This window comes from Limanda limanda, chromosome 14 (assembly GCF_963576545.1).
Source record: "Limanda limanda chromosome 14, fLimLim1.1, whole genome shotgun sequence".
NCBI lineage: Eukaryota > Metazoa > Chordata > Actinopteri > Pleuronectiformes > Pleuronectidae > Limanda > Limanda limanda.
Window position 1 is genome coordinate 23,972,710 of NC_083649.1, and position 26,337 is coordinate 23,999,046.

At 43.3% G+C, this 26,337-nt stretch overlaps 2 protein-coding genes across 2 annotated transcripts; both read right to left on the reverse strand.

Annotated features, from left to right (window-relative positions):
• Nucleotides 1-977: 977 nt before the first annotated feature.
• Nucleotides 978-9,963, reverse strand: LOC133019020 (uncharacterized). Its single transcript, XM_061085355.1, has 8 exons — nucleotides 9,810-9,963; nucleotides 8,140-8,283; nucleotides 7,702-7,855; nucleotides 6,255-6,382; nucleotides 5,687-5,743; nucleotides 2,037-2,153; nucleotides 1,599-1,752; nucleotides 978-1,106 (listed from the first exon to the last, which is right to left on the reverse strand). The coding sequence occupies exons 2-8, from the start codon at nucleotides 8,265-8,267 to the stop codon at nucleotides 978-980; spliced, it is 867 nt and encodes a 288-aa protein (XP_060941338.1). The 5' UTR covers nucleotides 8,268-8,283; nucleotides 9,810-9,963.
• A 2,859-nt stretch (nucleotides 9,964-12,822) lies between these two features.
• On the reverse strand, nucleotides 12,823-26,149 carry arhgap32b (Rho GTPase activating protein 32b). Its single transcript, XM_061086299.1, has 12 exons — nucleotides 26,029-26,149; nucleotides 22,250-22,352; nucleotides 21,515-21,659; nucleotides 20,927-21,009; nucleotides 20,528-20,635; nucleotides 19,979-20,124; nucleotides 19,669-19,870; nucleotides 19,199-19,344; nucleotides 19,037-19,111; nucleotides 18,129-18,959; nucleotides 17,116-17,786; nucleotides 12,823-16,661 (listed from the first exon to the last, which is right to left on the reverse strand). The coding sequence occupies exons 1-12, from the start codon at nucleotides 26,132-26,134 to the stop codon at nucleotides 14,370-14,372; spliced, it is 4,908 nt and encodes a 1,635-aa protein (XP_060942282.1). The 5' UTR covers nucleotides 26,135-26,149; the 3' UTR covers nucleotides 12,823-14,369.
• Between the last annotated feature and the right edge of the window lie 188 nt (nucleotides 26,150-26,337).

Consider the following 26,337-nt stretch of genomic DNA (forward strand, 5'->3'; position numbering starts at 1 on the left):
CATTAAGGTTAAAGGCGCTACATATCTATCTATCTATCTATCTATCTATCTATCTATCTATCTATCTATCTATCTATCTATCTATCTATCTATCTATCTATCTATCTATCTATCTATCTATCTATCTATCTATCTATCTATCTATCTATCTATCTATCTATCTATCTATCTATCTATCTATCTATCTATCAATCTATCTGATTCTATTCATAATGCTTTGACAAGTCTAACATCTATCTGATAAACATTGAAAAGACAGACGCCTTTAACTGATCTACGGAGAACAATTGAGTGGAAGAGAAGACGGTAAACCATCGCCCCCTTGTGGCTGCCGTTAGGATAGAAGTTGCCTTGGAAAACAAAGAAGCCCTTCCGGATTTTCTACAATACATTGGATCAGTTAAAAAAAAAAAGAAAAAAATGACAACCATGTTGACAATATCAATATCTATTAATTTTCTCTTATTTTGGAAGTGGTTATGGAAGAGATCTCATCCTCGATGCAATGCATGAAAAAAATAGACACATATCCACAACGATAATCAATATTCTCAAGCAACCAAGAGATTCTTGTTTGTTGCTCACAAGGGGCTTTGAAGATCAGAGCTCACACATCCACACAAACAGACTAGCATCCCCTCCCACTACAGATCACTGAGGTGAAGGAGGTGCAGCGAGCCGTCAGGCTGAGTGGAGAGGGACAGACTGAGTGGAGAGGGGAGGAGGGTGTTCAGATGGACAAGGGCCTGGGGACTAGTTTTAATAGCCTAAAACATTTGGTGAGAACAAAAGAAGACAACCTCTGAGAGACAAGACTTCCACATATTTCTATCTCTTCATATTAGGGTTACGCTAAAGTCTACTGAGAAGCTGGGCCGGGTAGAGAGAGAGGGGTGAGTTGAAGCAGGTGGGTGGGGTGGAATAAAGGAAGGAGGGCAGGGACAGGTAGAGAAAAACAGGAACATTAGTGAGGCCGACTAAGAGCGCTCTCCACGGATGCGGCGGGCCAGCTGGACGTCTTTTGGCATGACGGTGACACGCTTGGCGTGGATGGCACACAGGTTAGTGTCCTCAAACAGACCCACCAGGTACGCCTCGCTGGCCTCCTGCAGGGAGAGGGGACAACACATGTTAGGAGGAGAGTTGTGTCGGTTTAAGAGTTGTGTTATATCTTTCTTAACCCATTTAGATCGATGCAACCTGTGTGCATATAGCTTTAAGACTGGGAGCTATGTTTTTGTGCATCTTATCCACGATGTCATAGTTTTCAATACGTGTGACTAAAGAAATACATTGTGATTCACTGAAAAGTAGAGTTTCTGACAATGGCTGATGATCTAAGCGAGGGGAGCAATATTAAAGCAGGTAACAGCAGAGTTTTAACAATGAAGAAGTTTTAGAACCAGAGTACTTTTCTGCTCACCTGCTGTCTTTATTCTTAAAAAAAACACAGTCTACGGAAAAGTCTATGCTTTACACTGAATTCCGTCGGCTCTACCGATAACAGGCTGGTTTCAAACAATGTTTAGGTGTTAGAGTGTGTTTGTATTCGCCGCCTTAGGTCCTTATGGGTTGATATACTTTGTGTACAGACATACCTGCAGGGCGCCGATGGCAGCGCTCTGGAAACGCAGGTCAGTCTTGAAGTCCTGAGCAATCTCCCTCACCAGGCGCTGGAACGGCAGCTTAGGGATCAGCAGCTCAGTGGACTTCTGGTACCGACGGATCTCTCTCAGAGCCACGGTGCCGGGCCTGAAACACACAAGCATGTTCTAGATCTGAGGATCTAAAGAAAATGATTTGTTGTTTATTTTAAAAAAGGCAGCAGCCAGTCAGCTGACTAAAGACGAGTCGGACAAATGGAAGTCTGCACACAATAGTGAACAAAACATAAACTCAGGTATTGAATTCAAGTCTGATGGGAGCATTATGTCTGCAGATGTTCTCCTTCTTGATCCAGGACTCATCAAAAGATTTAGTTTCATTGGATGTGTGCGTTACTCCCATTTATGACAAGTGGAAGTGGATGCTATTACCTGTAACGATGGGGCTTCTTCACTCCGCCAGTGGAGTGGGCAGCCTTGGTGGCGAGCTGCTTACGAGGAGCTTTTCCTCCAGCGGATTTACGAGCAGTTTGCTTGGTACGAGCCATTATGTCAACGTATCACCTGAATGGGAACAAGAGGAATCCTATACATTACAGTTTATAATGTAGTACATGTTGTTTCGCCCTGTAAAGAACACTTTAAAGGATTCAAAGCAAATAATTCTTTGTTGTCAGTTTGCTTTAATGTCACAGTGTCAGAGGTGTCAGATTCCTTTCATGTCTTAGATGCAAAGGTAAAAGATTTATACAATCTGAAAAGAGAAAAGAGTGATTTTGACCTGAAAAGATTTATTAGTCCGAATACATCCAAGTGTAAGACCACCAAGTGTAAAAACCAGGGGGCGCTCTGATTTTAAGTCATGATTTCTGTGTAGATGTCATCAGGCCATCATTTAGCTTGAGGTTGTTCGTGGCATTTGATGACTGAAAACAAAAACATTAAAGATCGATACTTCATTAAAAAAAGTATTTTAACAAACTTTGCTGCATATTAGGGTACTATTGATACAAAAACAAAGAAAATCAAGTTTGTGTTCATTTAAAACCAAGGACAGGAAAAGTGCTTATATAAGAAAATTTATTTAAATTCAAGTTTCCCTTTTTCCTGTCAACCAAGAACAGCCGAAGTGCTGAGACTAAAAATAAATAAAAAAGTATCCATCTTTTCTATTAACAAAGGACAAGGAAAGTATCAGCAATAAAACATCAACAAACGAAACTACAGTCTTCTTCGGACTGCATAATTGTGATTAAAAAAAACGTTTGTCAGTGTCAGCGTGTCGTTTATCCCAAATATTAGAAGAGCCGGTCTGGTCTAATTCAAGTATTTATTGAGAAGCAATGAAAAGGTATGAAAAGTTACAGCAAAACAATAGGCATCCAACACACTACACCGGCACTCTAGCAGAACCGGGGAAGTCACGAGTCGCATCAAACAGCCGGCGTCTGAAATATGTTATAACAGTAGGTAGAACCGGATTGGTCAATATCGAGGGGAAGTCCTCCTTGGTTCTTCCTCGAGAGTGCGCAGGCGTAGTCCACCTTTTTGGCATTGGAATAGGGATATGACGAGCAGCAGCTCCCAATCTCAATCCTCCTCTGATAGTTGCTAGGCAAACTGTTCAATTCTTGACCAGCCTTGAAACAGCTGATGCCTTGTAGGCCAGTGGTGGTGTCCATTGGAGTAAAGAATATTGTGTTCCTGCTCTATTGGCTGTATGTTCTGTTTGTGTAAACTTTCGAAACAACTAAACCAAAACAATGTCACTCTGTCTGTCCCCAAGAACTTATCAGCTGCTTGAACTCTGTGTGATGTCGAATGAAGCTAAGGGAGGTATGCTTTAATATAAAAAGTTAGAAATGAGAACAAGTACAAGATTCATGATTAACACTAAGCAGCAACGGTTATTAAAAGTCATTTGTGTGAAGATATCTGGCCCAAGCTGCTCCTACCCCCAACCTCCTTTCTTTATTGTTTAGAGTTCAGTCAGACACACAGACCAGCTAAAATTTAAAATCCCCAAATCAGGCAACAGGATAACATTATGCTTTTAAACTTGTTAGAAAAAAGTTTAAACCATATTTTTGTAATGGATTCTAGAATCCTGCACATACGTTTATATAGCAAGCTAGATAACAGGCTATCATACCGAGGCTAGTGTGCATCGTCTACGTTATGTCAAACGTGCCTCCTCTTCAAATGCTTGTGTCCTGCTTCCATGGAAAGCGAGGTCCGCCTTACCAATATTGCAGGTAGTTTTTTTTCGGACTAGACTTTTTATTTTTCTGGTCATGATACACCTGGGCTACGATTTTTGTGAAGATCGGTGAAATCTAACTGACAGCTTTTCAACGTGGCAGAATTCATTTAACATATGTTGGAATTTACTCCATTTGCTCATAATAATGTAATATTTTAACTATAGCTGCAACTATAAAAAAACTTGTAGTGGAATGAAAAGTCCTGTATTTCTCTCTGAAATATAGTGGAGTAGAAATACAAACCAGTATATTAAAGGCTCAAGTATAATACCTAAGTATAAGTACCTAATTTCTTTTTAAATCACATTGCTCAGGTTATGTAGTCTGTTCTGAAAAAGATGCCTCCACTAGAGGGCGCTGACACTTCTCTCAAGGCAGATCATCAAAACAGTCCAAAAGAAAGTGACTGTGCTTTACTTTGGTCAGATATATATTTCAACTATACTAAAAATGAGAGATTTGATGTTTTAACATATAATGCAAAAAATTACCTTTGAAACATTTCAAAGAGACGAAGATCAAATCCTGCTGGTGCATTGATTCACGCAATATAATTCTGAAAATGCATTTATCCTGCTGAACTATGTGTCACAATGTGTGAATAAACAGTCTACATGCTACAGGCCTCAATGTTATAGCATAAGTTAAGTATATTTATCTGTAAACCTGTTTCAGATCATTCTGACTGGAGTTGACCTCTGAACGCGAGACAAGTGATCAGTGACTCTAAAATGATTGATCTGTGAGAATATGAGCGCTGGCTGTTAAAGTCACTCTTATTGAGGCGGGTCGAGCTGAATTATGCATGTAAAAACGGAGTTGAATCATATTGACTTGCCAGCTACAGACACAAGATACTGACTTAAAGAAACATGTGCTGTGTTCGTTTAAATCAGTTCAACACCAACAGATTGACACAAACACAGAACAAAACCTGATTCAAATGTGCCAGGTTATTGTCCTTTTCAACATTGTTATCCAGTTGGTACAGACTGTTATTTGGTGTCTGTTGTTAAAGGTCGCCCCCTTGTGGCCGCTCCAACCTTTCTTTTAGAAAGTCCCAGTATCACATCAGTCTCTCCTCCCCCCTCCCCCTCCTGATCTTCTAAAGTAAATAAATCACACCGGCTGCCATCACTTTATTCTAACACCTATTTATTACCACCATAATATGAGAAATTTGGAAAATACAAAGATCAGCTCATCTATACGTCTTAAAATCTTGAGGAATAAGAAAAATATAAAAGAAAACAAATATGAGGTTATATTGTGTATCACAAATTTTGAGAAAGGGACAGATTATATATGCTCAGAACTACAGAGTGCAGGAGACGCAGACCCTAAACATGCAGTGTAGCTTTCACTTTGATTCTACTCATAATGCTTTGACAAGTCTAACATCTATCTAATAAACATTGAAAAGACAGAAGCCTTTAACTGATCTACGGAGAACAATTGAGTGGAAGAGAAGACGGTAAACCATCGCCCCCTTGTGGCTGCCGTTAGGATAGAAGTTGCCTTGGAAAACAAAGAAGCCCTTCCGGATTTTCTACAATACATTGGATCAGTAAAAAAAAAAAAAAAAAAAAACTGACAACCATGTTGACAATATCAATATCTATTAATTTTCTCTTATTTTGGAAGTGGTTAAGGAAGAGATGCTCATCCTCGATGCAATGCATGAAAAAATAGACACATATCCACAACGATAATCAATATTCTCAAGCAACCAAGAGATTCTTGTTTGTTGCGCACAAGTGGCTTTGAAGATCAGAGCTCACACATCCACACAAACAGACTAGCATCCCCTCCCACTACAGATCACTGAGGTGAAGGAGGTGCAGCGAGCCGTCAGGCTGAGTGGAGAGGGACGGACTGAGTGGAGAGGGGAGGAGGGTGTTCAGATGGACAAGGGCCTGGGGACTAGTTTTAATAGCACCCTGCTGTGGAAGTTGCAGCTCCGCTTAAGCAGACTAGCCCCTCGGTCAAGTCCCTCTGATCACCTGTGTGCCACACAAACTGCACCTACCGGTCCCCCAACGTAGAAAAATCCAGGTGAGTCAAAGGGTGGGATTCATGTTTTGTAGTACCACCCAAACCCTGTGATGCCTGATTGACCATGTCTGCACAGTGAGTCTGATCTGCTAAACCTTTTACATGCACAAAACAGGTACCCTAAAACATTTGGTGAGAACAAAAGAAGACAACCTCTGAGAGACAAGACTTCAACATATTTCTATCTCTTCATATTAGGGTTACGCTAAAGTCTACTGAGAAGCTGGGCCGGGTAGAGAGAGAGGGGTGAGTTGAGGCAGGTGGGTGGGGTGGAATAAAGGATGGAGGGCAGGGACAGGTAGAGAAAAACAGGAACATTATTTAGGCCGACTAAGCGCGCTCTCCACGGATGCGGCGGGCCAGCTGGATGTCTTTTGGCATGATGGTGACGCGCTTGGCGTGGATGGCACACAGGTTAGTGTCCTCAAACAGACCCACCAGGTACGCCTCGCTGGCCTCCTGCAGGGAGAGGGGACAACACATGTTAGGAGGAGAGTTGTGTCGGTTTAAGAGTTGTGTTATATCTTTCTTAACCCATTTAGATCGATGCAACATGTGTGCATATAGCTTTAAAGGGCACATATTATGATATATTATTATGACATATAATTCCACTTTTGTAGTGCCTCTACACGTTAATTTGGGTATCTGGCATGTCTACTGTCCCAAAAACTTTGTTGTGGTCCCTCTTTGTCAGAAACGATACGCTAGAGGGCGGCTAATGGGATTACGACCCGAATTGACGAGTGTCAGGCGTTAGCTAACGCTAGCTCTGGGGGGACAGCCGTCTCCTAGCTCCGGGGACTCCGGGGAACCGTCTCCTTGCTCCGGGGTCCCCGGGAGCGAACTCAGCCAGCTCTGGATAGCCTTCTTCTAGCTCCGGGGAGCCGTCTCCTAGCTCCAGGGGTTAGCTTGCGAGCTAACACGCTCCACCGTGAAGATCGCGTCTCCTCGTGGAGAGAGTCTCCGCGGTCTCCGCCTCGACGATCGGCATGTTTATTGGCCACTTAGATGTCTGACGGCTCGCGAGCTAACGCTGGGGAGCTGGCTGCTAATTGGAGCTATGGGCATTGGGCTTTGGGAGCTGGAGCTAACTGCTCCAACTCCCACAGCTCCCACTGTGGGCCTGCGCTGGGAGGTGGGGTGCTGGGGCTCTCGCAGCCATGCTTCGGCCCACCTGACTCTGGTTCAAAACGACATGGTTGCAAGATTGTATCTTCGTCTCCAGTACTCAAAACAGGTCAATCTGAAGAGGTCTGTTTTAGACAGGGTAAAAAGGATGCCGTTTTAAATGATCCTTGTGGTATTTTGACCAAGTAAGTTACAGACATTTCAGTAAGACCCCAAGGAACCATATAAACTGTGGTAAAATGGGCATAATATGTCCCCTTTAAGACTGGGTGCTATGTTTGTGTGCGTCTTATCCACGATGTCATAGTTTTCAATACGTGTGACTAAAGAAATACATTGTGATTCACTGAAAAGTAGAGTTTCGGACAATGGCTGATGATCTAAGCAAGGGGAGCAATATTAAAGCAGGTAACAGCAGATTTTTAACAATGAAGAAGCTTTAGAACCAGAGTACATTTCTGCTGACCTGCTGTCTTTATTCTTAAAAAAAACAAAAACACAGTCTACGGAAAAGTCTATGCTTTACACTGAATTCCGTCGGCTCTTCCGATAACAGGCTGGTTTCAAACAATGTTTAGGTGTTAAAGTGTGTTTGTATTGGCCGCCTTAGGTCTTAATGGGTTGATATACTTTGTGTACAGACATACCTGCAGGGCGCCGATGGCAGCGCTCTGGAAACGCAGGTCAGTCTTGAAGTCCTGAGCAATCTCCCTCACCAGGCGCTGGAACGGCAGCTTACGGATCAGCAGCTCAGTGGACTTCTGGTACCGACGGATCTCTCTCAGAGCCACGGTGCCGGGCCTGAAACACACAAACATGTTCTAGATCTGAGGATCTAAAGAAAATGATTTGTTGTTTATTTTAAAAAAGGCAGCAGCCAGTCAGCTGACTAAAGACGAGTCGGACAAATGGAAGTCTGCACACAATAGTGAACAAAACATAAACTCAGGTATTGAATTCAAGTCTGATGGGAGCATTATGTCTGCAGAAGGTCTCTTTCTTGATCCAGGACTCATCAAAAGATTTAGTTTCATTGGGTGTTTGCGTTACTCCTATTTATGAAAAGTGGAAGTGGATGTTATTACCTGTAACGATGGGGCTTCTTCACTCCACCGGTGGAGGGGGCGCTCTTCCGGGCAGCCTTGGTGGCGAGCTGCTTACGAGGAGCTTTTCCTCCGGTGGATTTACGAGCAGTTTGCTTGGTACGAGCCATAATGTCAAAGTTTCACCTGAATGGGCGACAAGAGGAATCTTATACATTACAGTTTATAATGTAGTTCATGTTTTTTCGCCCCGTAAAAAGGCTTTATATAAAAGAACACTTCATAGGATTCTTTAAGCAAATAATTATTTGTTGTCAGTTTACTTTTATGTCACATTGTCAGTGGTGTTAGATTCCACTGATGTCAAAAATGCAAAGGTGAAAAAGAGTGTGATTGACCTACACAGATCTATTAGTCTGAATACATCCAAGTGTAAGACATGCAAAAAACAAGACATTTCCTGCTGCCACCAGGGGTCGCTGTGATCTTAAGTCATGATTCTGTGTAGATCTCATCAGGCTGGGGCTAATTTGGACTTGATCTCCCACTGTATGTCTGAGATACAGAACCTTGTGTTTTGATGGCGTGAAATCAAATTTTGACGCCAAACCACAGTCACACCGTGTGACGAAAACGCAAATTCAAAGTTGATCTGATGAAAACCCTGGGAAAAGTACATCAAAGTAAAAATTCACTAAATCAAAAATGGCGGGCTTCCCTTTGCGTTTTTCCGATTGCACCTCTAGACTTTTTTTTGTCTGGTCATGATACACCTGGGCTACGATTTTTGTGAAGATCGGTGAAAGCTAACGGAGGGGCTTTTCCTTAGGTGGCGCTGTTGAGCCATTTCGCCACGCCCATTTCAAATTAATCCAGAATTCAATTACTTTTGGGGTTTTTTAATTCCCGTCAAACTTTGGCAAGAGTTTGAGCATGTATTGGCCCTGAAAAAGCCCCAAAACGGAAATACAAATCCTTCGAAATACAATAGGGCCTCCCAACGTAGGTGCTCGGGCACTATATATAAAGAAATCCTCACGTGTTGATGTTATCACAGACACTGTTAACTTTGGACAGAAGCCAACGCTAAGCTAACAGGCTAAATCTGTTCTGTGTTGTTGTTGCTCTGGCAGCAGCACAGACACGCACAGAGCGCTGAGCCAATCCCGGCACTGCGGCCTGCTAAACCACACCAATCACACAACTCGCCAGGCCCGTCACTCTACAGCGCACCAATCAGCGGCGTCCCTCTCGTATTCAACGACCAATAGACGTTCAGTCTGTCGGGCTTTGAGGCGGCAGGATCAGCCGTTGCCCCGCCTCCTACCGCAACATTATGGCCGCAGAGCCGAACGAAGCTTCAGCTCTCTCACACACACACACACACACAAAGTTTGACATTTTCTCCTAAAAACACAAACATTGCGCACACTAGACAACACAAACACACAGGAGACCCGCGTGGCTGAGAGCAGAGCTCCGGCGGCCGGAGAGGAGACGTCGGGTTGACGCGGAGCAGCGGCTCGAGTGGAGCAGACATGAGAACAGAGGAGGAAGAAGTGAACCCGAACCCCGAGTCTGATGCTGCTTTCCTCCACAGCGTCGAAATAACCGCTCATTCCCGCTCTAAACTACTTGTTCCGAACACTGTCCTGTGCACCGCACTTTAAACTGCTCCGTGGTGGAGACAGGGGCGAGAACGTGTCACTTACCGGCGGTGAATTTAACGCTGCTTCTTCGCTACGGTACGAGAGTGTTGTGCTTGTCTGGCAGAGTCGGATATTTACTATCTCACACAATGGAAGCGGAGCGGGAGCAAAATGGCGGCGGTGTCAATCACCCGTCTCCCACAATGCAACTGTCAACATTTGTAAACACGAACTTTTACTATCAAATACTTTAAAACACAGCGTTACATAATCGAGTTGATGACAAATACCACCTTAGTTTTACTGGTATTGTCTTGTTGCAGTTTTTTAAAGACCGTTTATTTTTTCACCACAAAGAAAAATACAAAATAAAATGCAAATCAATACGAGGGAAAACTATTTTATGCTATATATTCTCTCGAAAGGAGACATTATCAAGAGCAAGTCAAATTTTCCAGGATTATCCAAAGCAAAATATCTTATTATTTAAACCCAAAGAAAATGCAACAAGTCTTTTCAATCAAAAAAGTAGATCAGTTCTACACTTCAGTCCTTTCATTTTATGCTTATTTATACTTCTACTCAAATTGTTGCTTCATAGGCTGCTCCATTATATTTTAAAGACAAAATATTATCAACAGAAAAACTGTCATATTAATTCAAACTGCCCATTGTTATTATCCAGTTGCTCCAGCTATACATTGAAGTGAGTGAGCTTGAGCTGTATATTTATATTTTTTAGATATATACTTTTGATTTTCTATTTTGATTTTTAATAGAAACATTGTTAGAAGAGAGCCTGTGACTCAAGCATTTCATTGCCAGCGACTGCTTAATGTTATTGTTGTGCATTTGATAATAAAAATCTTGAATCTTGAAGTGATGTCCACAATAGTTTATTGCTAATTACTAAAAACATTGATTTTGAACAGTATTTTTACCTGAACTCTAGTATATTTATAATGCTCCCTTGCTAATGTTTTTAATGTGACTTTTCGGTTTGAGTCAGATCAGTTAAGATTCAAGCTTATAATGACAAGCAGGGATGTTTTTAGTTTTTAGTTTAATACATATTTTAGATAAAACATACGTGATAGTGAATCAATGAAATAATGAAGTTAATACATCAAGCAAGATAAATAACAGACTGTTACTATGTAAATATGAAAAGCTTTTTCCATTTAAACAAAGTATATCTTGTCATAAGATATATGTGAATGTGTGTGTAAAAAACAGAACAGTCCACATTTCTCAACCGAAATGAAAGTAAATGGATCATTATGTCCAATGAACAAATATAACTAGAACACATGCCAATGTATTCAGTCATTTTGGTTGAAGTAGTATATTTCAAATGTGGTTACTTGGCTTATTTAACAAATTCTAGTTGGTTGAAATAAAAATAGTTATTTTTGGAATCTTTCTAATCTTGAATTTTTATGGATTCTAGTTTGTTGTTCGAAATTAGCGTGTGTTGATGTCAAAAGGATATCTCAGAATAAGTCTTAACATCTTTTTGAGCACTTTATTCCGAATTAAGTGCTAAACATTACTAACAAATTATAAGTGTAAAAAACTAATCCCAGAAGGAATGTTTTACTTTAGCCTGTATGAGTGTGCAGATAAAAACCAACTCATGGTTATCACGGCATGAGAGAGCAGAGAAAATCGGAATATTCAGCTGCAGCTCATGATTATCGGGCCTGTGGTGTCAAAGCTGTGATCAGCTTGATCACTGATGCTAAAAAACTACTTTGATTCATAAACAACCTTCATGTTTTAGTGGATGTTTGACACCTGGACAGCATTTTTGATCAGTTGTAATGCCCCCTGTTGACCTTTTTCTTTAATTCCTTAATTTAGCATAATATTGAAAATACAGGTAGAAATCTATTTGGTCAGGTGAACTCATATCACAAGTATTCCTTTAACTGTACTGGTAACTTTTATCTCTAGACTTGAATGTTTTATCTTCCAGTATAACATCTGTTTCAGCAGATGTTGTTCCTACGCCTCTTTTTAATAAAATTAAGAAGTCAGAGTCTGAAACTCCAACCAAGACTGACTGGATGGGTAAAACAATTGATGTTCAAACCAATTACCTTTTTGCGAAATCTATGAATTGTTGAATTATTTGGAGAAATGGATTGTGTATGTGTCCGACCTTGATGATCACTCATCTTTTATTGTATTGTTGACACATCAGTATATTGTCTATGGGATTACATAGGTGACCAACTGTTCTTCTGTGTTGTTTAAAAAAAAAAAAAAAAAAAAAAAGAATAAATAAATCGGCAGAAAAGCAAGTTAAAACCCAGTGAGCTTTTGGATGACACCAACAAAACGAAGAATGTTATGTAACTAGGGAGCATTCTATTGTATCAGGTTTGGACTGGGAGCCAGTGGTGGTCAATGGTCATTTGTGAGTTCAACAAGGGATGGTGATTCAGTGCTGTGTTTTGGGGCAGAATCCAGAACTGCAAATGCATTTTGATGTTGGTTGCCACACGCCAATAACCGAATCCAGATCGAAATTATTCATTTCGTTATGTATGAACTGAAAGATGTGTCAGTGTACCTGAAAAAAAGACCGACTGGGCCGATGATCTTGAAGTCACCACCAGTGCAGTGGAATCGTCCAACTACTGTGATGAGTATTTATTAAAAATAAACTGTTCTGGTTAAAAAATACTTAAAATACATTTTTAAACCTATGTAGTTGATAGAGAGGTCTTTACACGCATTTTTAATGGTCATCAATACTAGAAAAGCCTATATAAATATAGACCATTTACCATTAACACACACGTCCCCATGTCTTGAGGACATTACATTACTTTACCTAACCATAGTTACTACTGGCTTAAACCCCAACCTTTAAATAAGTCTCCACCTTCAGATCTAATGCTTTACATTGTTTACCTTGCTTTATGTCCCCCTAAGGAAGACAAGTCCTAAATACTTAGTAATACTTTCAAAGCAAGGCTAGATGACTGCGATGAGTTGTAGATTTAACATGATTCTGAACCAACCACAAGTATATTAGAAAAAGCATGCACATAATAACACACATGGATTACAGTTATTCCTGACCAGTTTTATTTATTTCATCTCTAACTTTAGATACCTCTAGTTTGAGACAAGAGTGTTTTCACATTCAAGTACACGGTGCCTTACTTTAACACCCCATCTGAAAAGGTAGAGGCTTTAGATAAGGCAAGAGGAGCAAAACCTGCAAGCAATATAGAAGTAAAACGGTTACAGAGTACAACCTGGATTTAGACAGTTGAACATATTATAGTGTTTCCATTATGATGAACCAAAAGGTCATGTAGTATAATACCAGATGAATGTACTATACATTAGTATCCAGCTTGAAAAAAGTGGGCCCAGATATCTTAAAAAAACTTTCCATCCCCCAATGTTTTAAATTCAGGACCAGTGAGGCGATACACAAAACTGAATAACCACAGCAGGTCACCTGCAAACCCTGAACTGCCAAGAATCCCCAAGAGTGATCTGAAATCTATCACATTGTTTGTGCAGTATGACAATGGGCTTGTATGACAATGAAAGCAAACAAAATCACGTCTGTAGGAACACAATTTAAGGCTCGTCACCAAGGTGTTTTCTTTGCACAAAGCAGCGGCAACATGTTCCTTGCCACGTTGTTTGAGAGGATGTCATTTTCAGATTTGTTCAGTTAGTCCAGTTCATGAAAGTACTTTGATTTTTGATGACAAAATAAAAACGACTTCTGACACACCTGGGTACACATCTAAAGCTACGACACACTACCCCACTTTATCACTTTATGTGCAACAACTGCCCCCGAGTCTTTTGGTCCCTCTTCCATGTGAGAACAGACAAGTACCAAAACATTCCATCAGAAGAAATCAAATCTGTTTTTAGCAAAGTTATGTAAAAATGGCACAGTCACAGAGAAAATGAGAGATTGATAAGCTTTATATTAACTGAAAGAAACCCACTGCAGCTCCTTCTTAAAAACTCACTCTCAGCTGGATTCTTCAAGACAAACATGGACACACCGTGCCGCCTCCTTGCGTACATATTAGCAGAGAGGGGGCGTCATGACCTACATGTTTCCTCCTTCAATAACTTGTGCTGTAACATCCAGAAAGAACGCAATGGATAGTGAAATACACAGAACTGTTCTGTAAGAGATAGAGAGTGCATGCATTTCTAAAATGCAAACCGTAATCCAAGTTGATGCTCATACCCAGCGCCACGCCTAAAAAAAATACAACTAAAAATCCCTTTTTACTAGCGATTCTAAGTTCAGATATATATTGTCTATATATATATTTTACATTTTTGTAGTTCCTGTTGAAAGTACCTTACGTCTTTCATATCATATACATTTTTGACTGGGTACTGTCTCAATCAATCACAATAACATGACCTCTTGAACAGTAATTTCAGGTACATTCAAGACTTTGTCAAAAGTCTTACAATTTTCTTTACAATTCATTAAAAATACACAGGAGCAAAAATATTGGTGATGCGACAGTCCACTGTCCTGCAGAGGCTGCTCAACCTCAGCTCATTAGTCTTTCTTCAACACAGCTAAAGATAATTTCACATGTTTCCTCCCTAAATGCTTCATTCTGTACGGATCTCTGTCTCTGACCTCTGCATGGCCAGCTCAGCCTGGATAAAGCCTCCCTGGCCCAGTGCTGTGGAGTACGCTCTGTTGCTGTGGCTCGCTGAGAATCCAGGGGCGGGATAGGAGCCGGGGCCTCCACGTTTTTGGACCGGAGCCTGAGGTTGAGGTACTGGGTGGTAATCGTCCAAGTTATCATAGTGGGACTGTGGCGGTTTCGTGCCGTGTTTCTGATATGAGTAGTCTCTGTCCACATCGGCGTTGCCCTGGTTGTAGTGCTGCTGCTCTCGGACGCTGTGCGATCGCTCCAATTTGGAGCGGGGGACTTGTTCCCTTGGAGCTGAGGGCTGGTCTTCCACACTGTGGTAGCCGCTTGACGGTTTCACTTTATTCTGGTGGTGGTCAGAATCAGGACACTCGTACCGTGGTTGGAAGTTCCTCTGGTTGGGATACTCCTGCTGCCAGTGTTTCGACCTGCCGCTGTCTCCACACAGCTGGTCGTCTCCAGTCTCGTACTTGGCCTCGTGTCGGCTGCTCTCCTGCTGATGGGAGAGACTGTGGCTCAGAGTAGCAGGAAGGGAGTGAGAGGATTGGCATTTTTTGGAACTGCTTTGCTTGGTATGTCCATCCGACTTGTCACCCACTACACTGCCATGGACGTGCTTGTCAGTCTCCATGTACATGAGGACGTCAGGGTCTGACACCATGTGTCTGGGGAGGTAGCGGCCATCTTTGCATTCGGCTACAAGCAGCACAGCTTTACCTGGATCAGATTTACTGCGCAGGTGTAGGGTTTCATAACCTGATATATCTGCTGGTGTGAACAAGCCGACGTTGTCATACTGAGAGAGGACGGGGCCTTTAATCCTCTGTCTGGCCCGGCTCTCCCTGCGGATGGAGTGCATGCGAAGCCTTTCTGACTCCTCGGGGTCCCAAGAGAGGTAAGAAGCAGCTTCCTTGGTCCCATGGCTTGGGGGCATGTCCCTGCTCACAAAGCTGTGCTCCTTCCCTGGTGGGATAACGTGGTGAGCAAGGTAGTGGTAGCCAGTCGCCTTTCCACCTGGTCGGCCAGCAGCAGCTCCAGGATCTCGGCTGCCATGGGAGTGGACGTGCCGGATTCGGATGGTGCCATAAGGGTCGATGTCATAGTAAGGAGCCTCCAGGGGGCTTGAACCAGAGTACGGACTATAGCGATACTGGACCCGCCCATTCTCAAAGTAAGGCTGCAGCTGAGTAACGTGGTAGTCCGCTTGTGAAGACTGCTGTGAGGACTGCTGTGAAGACTGCTGTGAAGACTGGTGTGAAGACTGCTGTGGGGGCTGCTGCTGGGCCTGCTGTGGGGGCTGCTGCTGGGGCTGCTGGTAGGCTTTGCACTGATACACGGGCCTGTGGTAGAAGAACATGTCATCTTCTGGAGGAACCTCAGTCCTTTGGATGGGCACTGAGCGGACAGCGGAAGGAACGTGGAGTGAGTGCACTCTACGGATGGTGGGATAGCCTTGGTTTCGGTCATGGCTATAACCCTGATGCCCTGGCCCCGGAGACACAAACACACTGCGGGGGTTTCCTCTGGACTTAATGGAGTGGTGGTATGACCTTGGGCCTAAAGTGCTGTATCTGTTGTCTACTCTGGCACTGTAAGGTATCTGAGGCTCAGACTTGGACACGTAGGAGAGGTGTGGGGGGACACTGTCAGGCCGGTAGTGGTGTGGCATGGTCTGCGGGCCCACAGGAACAGGCCTCTGGTGGTAGTATGCAGCTCCTGGCGGCTCAATTAAAACACCCTCTCCTTTACCGTGATACAGGTAGGCTGGCTGGTGCATGGAAGATTTATGAGGAGAAAGAGGATGGTGAGGCAGAGCGTCCTCATGGTGGCCAGGTGCAGGGCCGTCATCCATGATGTGATAGGAGGCTTCACTTTGGCTGAGCGCTGCAGTGGCCAGCTTGCTCTCGATGGTGCGGACAGGAGGGGCAGGAGGTTTGGGTCCATAAGAGTCGTGATACTTTGCAGAATCTGTGCAGGGCGGTACTGGCCTAATGGCCTCCCAAGGCTTCTCAAAAGCCTCAGCAGAGGTGGAGCCCACTCTTGCACTGGCCTTCGAGAGTGTCGGAGGCTGGGAGTGGACTTGTGTCTGAGGTTGAGGCGGTGTAGGAAGATGAGTCTGTCTCTGGGCTTGTTTCTGATGCTGCGGCACGGACACGGCCTGCTTTTTGGGCTTTTGAGCAATCGGAGGCGGCTGTTCTGAAGGTTTGGGAAGGATTGCTGGTGGTGCAGTTCCCTCTGATTTTACCTGAGTAAAACACAACAAAAGAGATGCTTATTTACTGAGAATTAATATTATTTAAATAATTATTTCTGGTTACTGAGCTGTTTCATTACAGAAGCAGCAGCAGAATGTCATATTGTTCGAGTTCTTTAACCTTTTTCATGCTCCTCTTTTCCCCTCGAAGAGTGGAGCAATATTTGGCTTGTTTGATTTAAAATACAAGGCAGCACTGAGTATTAAAAAGCTCCTTAGTGTTATATATTCATATTAGAACAAACAGATATGAGTGGATCTTCTCATGTTGCTTTTAGCATGAGAGAATAAACATATTTCTCAAAGTGTTGACTCACTGACGTTATGCAGTATATGTGAATAATCTTGATAGTAATATTGATCATGTTTTTGGCAGGGCAATAATATGACCATAATAGTATAATTATCAATCTACATGATGAAGCTGAAGGGATGTGACACTTACCTCAGGATCAGGTTGTGGTAAGACTCCTGTGTCTTTACAGCTGCCACTGGGGGTGGAGGCTGGGGTGGAAGTGGATGAGCTGGTATAGACTGGGACCTGTCCTGCAACAGCCTGCTGTCTTTCTGGACTTCTCCTGGTTGGAGAAGTCGGGCTTACTGAACTAGAGAGTGGAGAGCACTTGTAAAGAGGAGTGTCTGGTGGGGTGGGGTCTTTAGGTGGCTGTGGTCCAGGTGGACCTCTCGAGGACTTGGAACTGTCTGATGGCTTGGTGCTCGTGCGAGTAAACTCAAGTGGCTGCTGTTTGATTGGGGGACTGGGAGCAGTGGGATAAGATGAGACTGTGGTGAAAGCTGCGGCAGTGCCGTTTGGTTGTGGGGGACTTCCTCTTTCAGCTCTCTCCTCAGAGGAACTCTGGAAATGTGGGTCCAGTTGATGCGGCGAGTTCTGGAAGTCAAAGGCGTCCTGCGACTGCAGAGGGGACACCAGTGTTGCAGGCTCAGACGACCATGACTGAGACTGGATGGAGACCTGCTGGGCAGACTCAGCGAGGGCAAGGGCCAACATGCGGGCAGCATTTTTAGGAGGGGGAGGAGGAGGAGGGGCAGAGGGGGGAGCTGTGGAGCTGAGGGAATGAGGGGTGGGGTCCTTTGAAGAGTCCGGGGCTACGACTCCTATCAGGGACACAAAAACACAAGGGATCTATAGTTGAAACAATAATTAAGAGAGCAGTAGGTGAAGTAAAGAAGTGAGAGCAGGCAGGCAGGTTTTAAGGTGCTTCAAGAGTGGGAGGGAGAGGAAACATTAAGCGTGGAGCTCAAGAATCATATAAATACATTCATGTAAATGATGAAATTCATGCAAACCTCTGAAAATATATCAAGAAAACAATCATTTAGATAGTAGATTACATCATTCAACACATTATTTTAATCTATATTGTGAAAATAAAACTATAAGTCAGAAACATGCCAAAGACTACACTTACAATACAAAGGTCATCCCCTGCTTCTTACCTTGGTGATTTGGGCTGCTGGCAGACAGTGCCTGCTGAACACTGTCCTCTCCCGTCACTTCTCGACTGTATATGTTGTCAAATGCTGCCAGCTTCGTGTGCAGCTCCATTTGAAAAACTTCACCCAGGGACAGCTCAGCTTCCCTCAGCAGCACACTACCCATCAGGGGAGGAGGGTCCTTGGGTATTACAGGAGGAGGTAATGGTTGTGGATAGAGAGCATGTCCAGCTACATTCGTGTCGGGCATCTCTGTAGAGAAAATCTGTGAAGTGGCAAAAGGACTCATGCTAATGGACTTTCCAGATTTAATAGGCGACACAGCCTGTGTGGGTTTATCAGTGTAAGAATATGAAGTGGTCAATCTCTTGCTTTCCATGTTCTCTCCAGCAACACCACTGAAGTCTGTGGGAAACAAGGGGGTAGACAAGCAGCCCAGGAAGGCAGCAGAGATGTCGGAGCCATTGGTCTTGCCACAGATGCTGCCGGGGCTCCTCTTTAATGTGGAGGCCTCGGCCCCGGCTGGTGAGTCATCTCGGGGGAAGGCATAGGAGGTGTCTGGGAGACTGCACTGGAAAGACATGGGGTCAAAGTCCAAGGAGGCCATTCCAATGTCTGGCGGGCTGAGGTCCACCTCTTCGCCAGCTGAGCGGGGAGGTGAGATGAGAGCAGGCACACAGATGGGCCCGTCGTCCCCGTCGCTGTCCTCTGTGCCGTCCAGGTTGTCATAGGAGTTGCAGAGCTGCCGGCTGTCCAGCAGCTCGCCGTTAAAGGAGGCTGACAGGGCATCGCTGCTGGAGCGCGGCCTCCGAGGACGGTACACCTTGGACTCTCCTGAAGAAGGAAAAATATATAATCAGAAATAACTAACTTAAAAAGTCAAAGTGAAATGAAAGACACAAAACATTTACCTTCCACATTATGCAGGGAACTCAGTGACTCTTCACTTTTGGCTGATCTTAACGTTGCTGTGTCTCCTCTGCCTCCTGAAACATAATGATTAACAGGTATCAATATTTTTAAACTCTTCAGTAAGTAAGACTATAAATTTCACTTGTAGAGGAAAGACTCACCAGCGAGAGCCATTGCTTTCAGTTCATTTGGTTCACTGGGATTGCGGTGAAGCTTGCGCTTGGACATGGAGGAAGACTTGCCCAGGTTGAAGAAAGAACGCCAACTACCCACAGGGGACTTCTTCGATTTAATAGGAGGCCTCTTCCTGTGATTACAAATGGTTGAGATCAGACAGGGGGCAGCTTGGTTCATTAAAATATGATCAGCTACATTAATAAATCTTGATCAGGTGTACAGCCTGAACTGGAAACTGTGCAGAACAAAATGAGTCTGCCTGCAGTCTTACCAGCAACCAGTAGAGGGAGACACATTATAGAATGAGTTGAATTTTCCAATATCATTAAAATGGATAGTTTTGCAACAGACCCCCAAAGACAGTTTCTGTCTGAAATATATTTGTCTAAATCTATATGTCTAAATTAACATTGGTCTCATGATGCTCGGTTTTCAGGAGGAGGAGTCAACAAACCTCTCGGTGGGAAACTCGATGACGGTGTGGAACTTGCCCTGCAGGGCAGCTGGACCTTCGCCCACCTCAATGTACTTGCTGTCTTCAGTGACCGGAGAGTTGATCTGAGCCTGAGTCCTGGCCTGGGCCTCCTCCAGAGTCAATAGTTTTGTGGAGGGTGATGAAACCAGCAGGGACTTCGGCCGTGACAACGAGTTGTGACCTGGGGAAGTGGAAGCAGGCAGGATAGTATTGAAAGGTAAAACTTAAGTAGCAGCAATTATTGGAGTGACTATTTGTGCAGGAGTGTAATCTATGTTAATGTGTGTACCTGCTCCCTCTCGTATTAGTGTGCTGAGTTTAGTGCTAAAGAGAACGTCCACATGGTTGAGGATGAACTCCACCACCACAGACTGGATTCTGACTTCCATGAAGGCCGCAGTCCCACTGAAGCACGCAGACTCAATCTGTTTAGACCTGACACAAACACATAAAACATCACAGTCAATGAGGGAAGATGTTACGCTAAATTTTATAGATTCATGCGATAGACTGAAGAACAATCTGCAATTTCAAGGTACTGAATCTAATTCTGCCCATCTAATTTTGTTTAAGTGGTCAGATTTGAATCACTTGTATACAATGACTTCCAGCTATTGATGTTGCATGTGCACTTTAATCATTGCACTCAGACAGAGTGACTCATTTAAAAGATACTTTGTGCTGCAGAGAGCCCATTATAACAGACGAATCAAGTCTGAGAAATCAAGTAGAATGGGAAACACCCATAAAAAAGAACTACATATACGAACATCAAAGTTACTGCAATTCAATAACAGGGAATAAAAAAAATATTCTAAAGAGCAGGATGGCATCTTACCTCAGCAGGTTGGGTGCCCAGACAATAGCCAGGTTCTTGCTGTGCATGTTGGTGATGTAGCTGAATGTTGCCAGGTGAGAGAGGTGTCTCATGAGGAACTCCAGAGTCCTAGGAATCAAAATTAATATTAATCCTGAAGTGCATACTAATGGCCATGACAGAACAATTTCCCCATCTGTAATCAAATTTGTGTCCAATGTCATTTAGAAATTTGCATTTATATGCTTTCACTAAGAACAGAAAAAATGTATTCATCAGCACCAATGTAAAAAATCTTCAGGGACCCGTTCAATTATTTCTGTCTATGCAGCGTGGCTCAACAAAAAAAATCTGGAATTTTTACACTCAAAAAACAGTTACAAGGTCTGCCTGCAGGGGGCAGCATGGATCCACACTGACCTGTAATGCGGTGGAGGAAGCTGCTGGATGACGTCATGGATTTTGATGAGCCGCTCTTCATCCGTTGCTGCTGATACGGCATCCTTCAGAGTCAAAACAAAGCAAGTGATGGTGAGAAAGAGAGAGAGAGATTTATCACTGCATCAACCTTAAACTCCATCACTTTATTCCCAGATTCACACAGCTACATGGATCATGGAGTGGACATCTGTCCCCCCCGCCTCTCCTCCCCCTAGCTGCCATAACAACCAGCAAACATTTACTTCATCCTCAGGGACAGATCTGTTGTGTTTGGAGAAGGGTTTTTATTCCAAGTCACACTGAGAGTGGTTTGATGCATTCCTAATGACAGGGTGTGTCAAGTACAAAGCTATTACTTCAGGGGTGTCAGCGACTCAGAGAAGATTCATACAAAGAATTTCTCAAAGATAAATGTGAGCAATTCCCTTTTTTTTCACTTTAGAGTACAATTTTGCAACCAACAGCTTTAATCAGTGTCCTTTGAGGACTTGTGAGCCTAAAAAAGTAATGTGCTGTTCACAGACTCTTTAAAGTGGTGTGTGTCAGTTCTGCCGAGGCTTTGCTTACAGAGAACTTCTCGTAGAGCTGGTAGGTGAGCAGGGGGTTGGGCAGCTCTCTGAAGTAGAGCTTGCACAGCGAGCCAACGCAGTGGATGTCCTGGATGTAAACATCTTTGGTCATGTCGGGGATCTGCTCAGAGTCAAACTCGTGCCTGATGAAAGAGGGAGAGGGGCGAGTCAGCACACTCACCTTCACTAACTCTGAAGAAAGGTTAACAACAGCGAGTGGCTGCTGTCTTGTGATGGAAACGAGACACAAGCTGCATTTCACTTAGAATATTTATCTGTGACTACACAATTTTTCACATTTCTTTTAACAGTTCAAACAAATCAAAATTAACAATGAACGAGCTGTGCAATATAAAGAAAATGGTGTCTGCGTCTTCCCAAGTCTAACAAAGCAACTGGAAACATCAATGTGAGGTAACACTAATAATTGTAGGTGACCAAGAAAGATAATCGGTTACACTAAACCTCGAGAATTAATACCATTGCATTTGGTTGTGTTAAGCAAACACAAGCCTACTCCATCCAAAACACTGACATGTAAACCTTAAATTACTTTTCACAACACTACATTGTAAAACCTGTTATCCTAAAAGTCCTCACGTTTTTTTTACAGATGCAATAATCTTACATGGAATTTATCTTATCAACTGTAAGGTGAAGGTTATAGTTAGACACAGAAAAACATCCTGATAAACACTTGAATCATATCCTGTACAGAGTGTGTGTCTCCTACCGCAGTTTCTGGATATTTGAGGCGATCCCAGAGAGGCGGTAGATGCCGTCCGTCACACCATGTTTCTCGAGGAATTCGGTGCAGCTCTTGAGGACCTGGGGCACTGTGGAGAGAAAATGAGTCGTCACACAACTTATATTTCAGCTAATATGTTACCAGACTTCACTGGACGCTACAGGGTCAAGAATAAGAGGGCTTTTATTTTTTAAGTGTGCACGCAGCGAGGTTAGGCTATAGGTCAGGGGCTTTTTGGTGATGGGGCTTCAAGCTGTTGAGTGTAAATACATTTTTTTGGTGTTTTTGGAAGGAAATGCACTTTTTAAGATGAGGGTGGAAACATTTGAACCTTGTTAAGTGGAAAGGAATATATCCTGAAGAGAAGGCTAACCTATTTTCTACACAGACACAGTTTTCTGCATGAAGCGAAAAAGGGAGTTAAGGCCAATTTATGCCTCTCCGTTGTTTCTATTACGGATAGATAAGACCGCCCTATCCGTCGTGAAACGCCCTCTCCGAATGCTTCTGACAGCTTTTCGTACACGTCTGATTTTTCTAACTATCCGTCTTCATGTTGGAGACCCGACAGACCGCTCTTGGCTGTGATTGGTCCGCGAAGGACATCATTTCCGTATGACGTCATTTCCGTATTTCCGGACCTCAAACTTCCTGTTTACTTTTAGCAACAAACACGAACACAAATATGATTCTACGATTAATGTGACGTGTGTGTTAAGCCAGCGGAGTTGTCCGGCTGACGGTGGCTCGTTAGAGCACTGAGGGCATGTGTGCACGGTCACGTACGGTTATAACGAGCTTTCAAAACGGCGCTAGCAGGCTAGGCTAGCGGGCTAGGCTAGCCACCATGCTAACTGCGGTGGTAACAGTGCAAGAACCCGCCGTCACGACTTTAATTCCACTTCTATCATGACACTGTTTCTATAATACCGTCAGGTTAGAAGCAAACACTGGGTAGTAGTTAGTGCCGGGAGTCCCTGCTGACTGTGTGTGGAAGCTGGGGGGGAGCTAGTTCCGGGTATCTTCTAGCTACATGTAGCCTCAAGCGAATCAAGCTGTGGAATCAGCAACACAGTTCGGAAACAAGACCGGGGAACCGCTGCGCTAAGAAACGATTACATCAGCATCTTGACCCGCTGGGTGTCACTTTATTTAGTTCTGTTAGTTGCCATGGTTCAGTGTGTGGGAGGAAAGCAGGAAGGAGATGAAATAAACAAACGTGGACTTCTTCTACGCCAGATGGGGTAGCCTTCTCTGAGCTCGTCTTCCGTTGCGCCACCTATGGGTTTGGCGGGGAATTGTTTTTAGACGGATAGTCGTCAGAGAAGTAAAAATCAAAAAGACTCTTTGTCCGCCGCTGAGACCTCTCTGAGAAACGGATACGTGGAAGTATATAAGAGCCTTTAGCTTGCTGTTGTTCTGTTTGAGTGAGGCAGACAGCCAGATGCAGGCAGCTTCAGATACAAAGCCAGTGATTGTGTTCGAGATGGACAAACATCCTCAGAAAAACACAGAACTTCTTCATTCTTCTCTAGCAAACATAAATCATGGAGGCATGTTATTTATCTGTGTGTGTGTGTGTGTGCCTGTTAGACAGACAGCGATAAGGATGGCGAGTATGTGTCTAAGGAGGTTCCCAGGCCTCCCACAGCTTACACATCATTCAGATCATGACAGAGAGTGGGACACTCGCCGAAGCAGCTGTTCAGATAAATTCCAGGATGGATAAATCCACCACGAGATCTTCACACAGAAAGGTTTTGTTTTGAGGTTCTCTTATCGCAAACATTTACAGAATGTGGTTGAGTGTAGACTTTTGTTTTCACCACACTACAAGATTCATCTTCTTTAAAACCACAGCTTTCACAACAGCTGGTTTAGTGATTTTAAACAGATTCAGTGTAGGAAGAAATAAGAATCTTTTGGCACCATCTCTAGATTTATCAGACTCCCAATGGCAGCAGAGAGGTCAAGGCTTCTGATGAATGTAGCTGTAAGACTGTTGAAGTTCCAAACCTCTATAGTCTAAAACTGTTGATGAATCAAGCTTTGGGGAAAGACACAGGAATTTCATCCAGAAAAAATCTTGTACCAAGCAAAAGATATGTGGGGTGGCGCTCACCATCGGCCCAAAGTGGACTGATCACTGGATGTTTGGAGGTCACTTAGCAGCATGACTGATACATGAGGATTTACTAGACATTTTTGAAAGTAACATTTATTTAATGGAGCATTTCCTTGTGGTTTACTTTTCCACTAGAAGTCTATTAGTGGCTGAAAGTTAAGACTAATTTGACTATCTTAAGTAAGTTTATAATTTTACAGGTTAAGTGAATTTCTTCATGTATTTTATTACAGTGTTAAATGCTGGTTTACAGGGCAAGTGTCACTACAGCTCGTCTGCGTCTGCCTTCAACTCTGAGTAAGAGTTTCTCTAGTATACTCATTAACTACAAATTGTATTATTAACAGTGTTTCCCTCAACTTCACAAGTTCATAGGTTTGTTTCATCTCTTGAGTCACTGCAGGCGTCGGAACACCTCGACTCTTTGACCCTGCAAAGTTTGACAGAGTGATTTATCACTCTATGCGAAAGGTAAGACAGGATTACCACAGGTTCTGGATAGACTGTAGCAACTGTCACGTGTTACCACTAGCTTGTCAAACAGAGAGTACCTCCACTCCTACCTGTGAACTCTCCGAGTTAACACCCTGGTAAGATAAGACTCACGTCTAGACACAGAATAAGATCCATTAACATGCATTAAGTTTTCAAGTTGGAGTCAGCAAGAACTCAAATATAGTTATTGATGAATGCTCACTGACCTGGTTGTAGCTAATGCTACAGAGTAATCAGGACCACTACTCTCACTGAAACCATCACATCAGCTCACCTGTCAGACACAGTGCTGCTGAGAGATCATAAAAATAGTGGCTGCAGCAGGTGATTGTAGACCTCAGCTCTGCAATTATCTTCAACCAGAACGAGCTGCTGTTTACATAGTATGAGCTGAATATCCGCTTTCAGGTTCACAATGAATTTCAGCTGAAATTTTTTTTCAGTAACACAGCAGGTCAGCAGGTGTGTAAGAGGTGGACAGCGCGAAGCCCAGGATGTTACTGGTATATGTTTAACTAAAATTTGAATTTGAGCCTACATGACAATTAACCTGACAAACTGCAGCACCAGTGCAGCTGGTGTTTCACAGAATAAACACGTGTTATTACAGAGAGGGGGACTATTTCTTGTCCACGTGTTGCCACTTCCTTGAGCCTTATCAGCTGAGTTTGCTAGGCAACCAGGCTCCAGGAAGCCACTGCACACAGCCATTAAATAGTATATATCCTAAAACTCTATAAAGCTATAAAACAGAGCCATGCTGAACTGTTTCCCACCGTTTCTCATTTTAACGCTGAGCTCACCTGTTCATGTACAGCTAAAGCTCTAGAGATAATGTCCATTTAAACTGATGAGCACCCAGTAATATTTTTAATGTGAAATATCTTTTGAAACTTTTCAGGTACGACTGGAAATGGTACTTTGGAAAAGACAAAGTGATTGTTTATCGAGACAACAGGTAAACACAGAGGAGGTTTTGAGTTTGCATTAACCAAGAAACTGTCAGAAATTATGAATCAAAGCCTGTTGCCAAAAAAACCCCTGTAATTCAAGTATTTGAAAATTTGGGGTAAAAAGAAAAAGCATAAATGGATCCGGGAAGTACGACTACTGTCAGGTGTGTCTGCATGCGAGTATTTCTTACCGTCGTGTCCTGAGTTCAGGAGGTGTTCTCCGAGGTCGCATCCGAACACCCTCTCCCGGAGGATGCCCCTCTGCTTCAGCTTCTGCTTGGTGGGCCGGGACTTCATGAAGGTGCGCAAGAAGGTGATCAGCTTCCCGTGCTTCTTAGACACTGAGAGGCGAAGGATAGAAGGAGGGACACATCTTACACACATGTTTAGCACACTACAGTCAGTGTGGGTTTGACACTGGCTCAGCTTTCACACAAGCTCTGTCCATGCACTAGAGTGAAACCCCATACAAGGGGCTCAACGTTGTGCCATTGTGTATT

What these genes read in the sequence shown, in the direction of transcription:
- arhgap32b (XM_061086299.1), bottom strand. Translation starts at nt 26,134, where the DNA reads ATGAAGTCCCGGCCCACCAAGCAGAAGCTGAAGCAGAGGGGCATCCTC. An exon ending in CCTGAACTCAGGACACGACG is followed by an intron (nt 22,353 to 26,028) that starts GTAAGAAATACT and finishes TTCTCTCCACAG; the next exon opens with TGCCCCAGGTCCTCAAGAGC. An exon ending in TCAAATATCCAGAAACTGCG is followed by an intron (nt 21,660 to 22,249) that starts GTAGGAGACACA and finishes CTCTTTCATCAG; the next exon opens with GCACGAGTTTGACTCTGAGC.
- LOC133019020 (XM_061085355.1), bottom strand. Translation starts at nt 8,267, where the DNA reads ATGGCTCGTACCAAGCAAACTGCTCGTAAATCCACCGGAGGAAAAGCT. An exon ending in AAGAAGCCCCATCGTTACAG is followed by an intron (nt 7,856 to 8,139) that starts GTAATAACATCC and finishes TGTGTGTTTCAG; the next exon opens with GCCCGGCACCGTGGCTCTGA. An exon ending in CTGCCATCGGCGCCCTGCAG is followed by an intron (nt 6,383 to 7,701) that starts GTATGTCTGTAC and finishes CTCTCCCTGCAG; the next exon opens with GAGGCCAGCGAGGCGTACCT.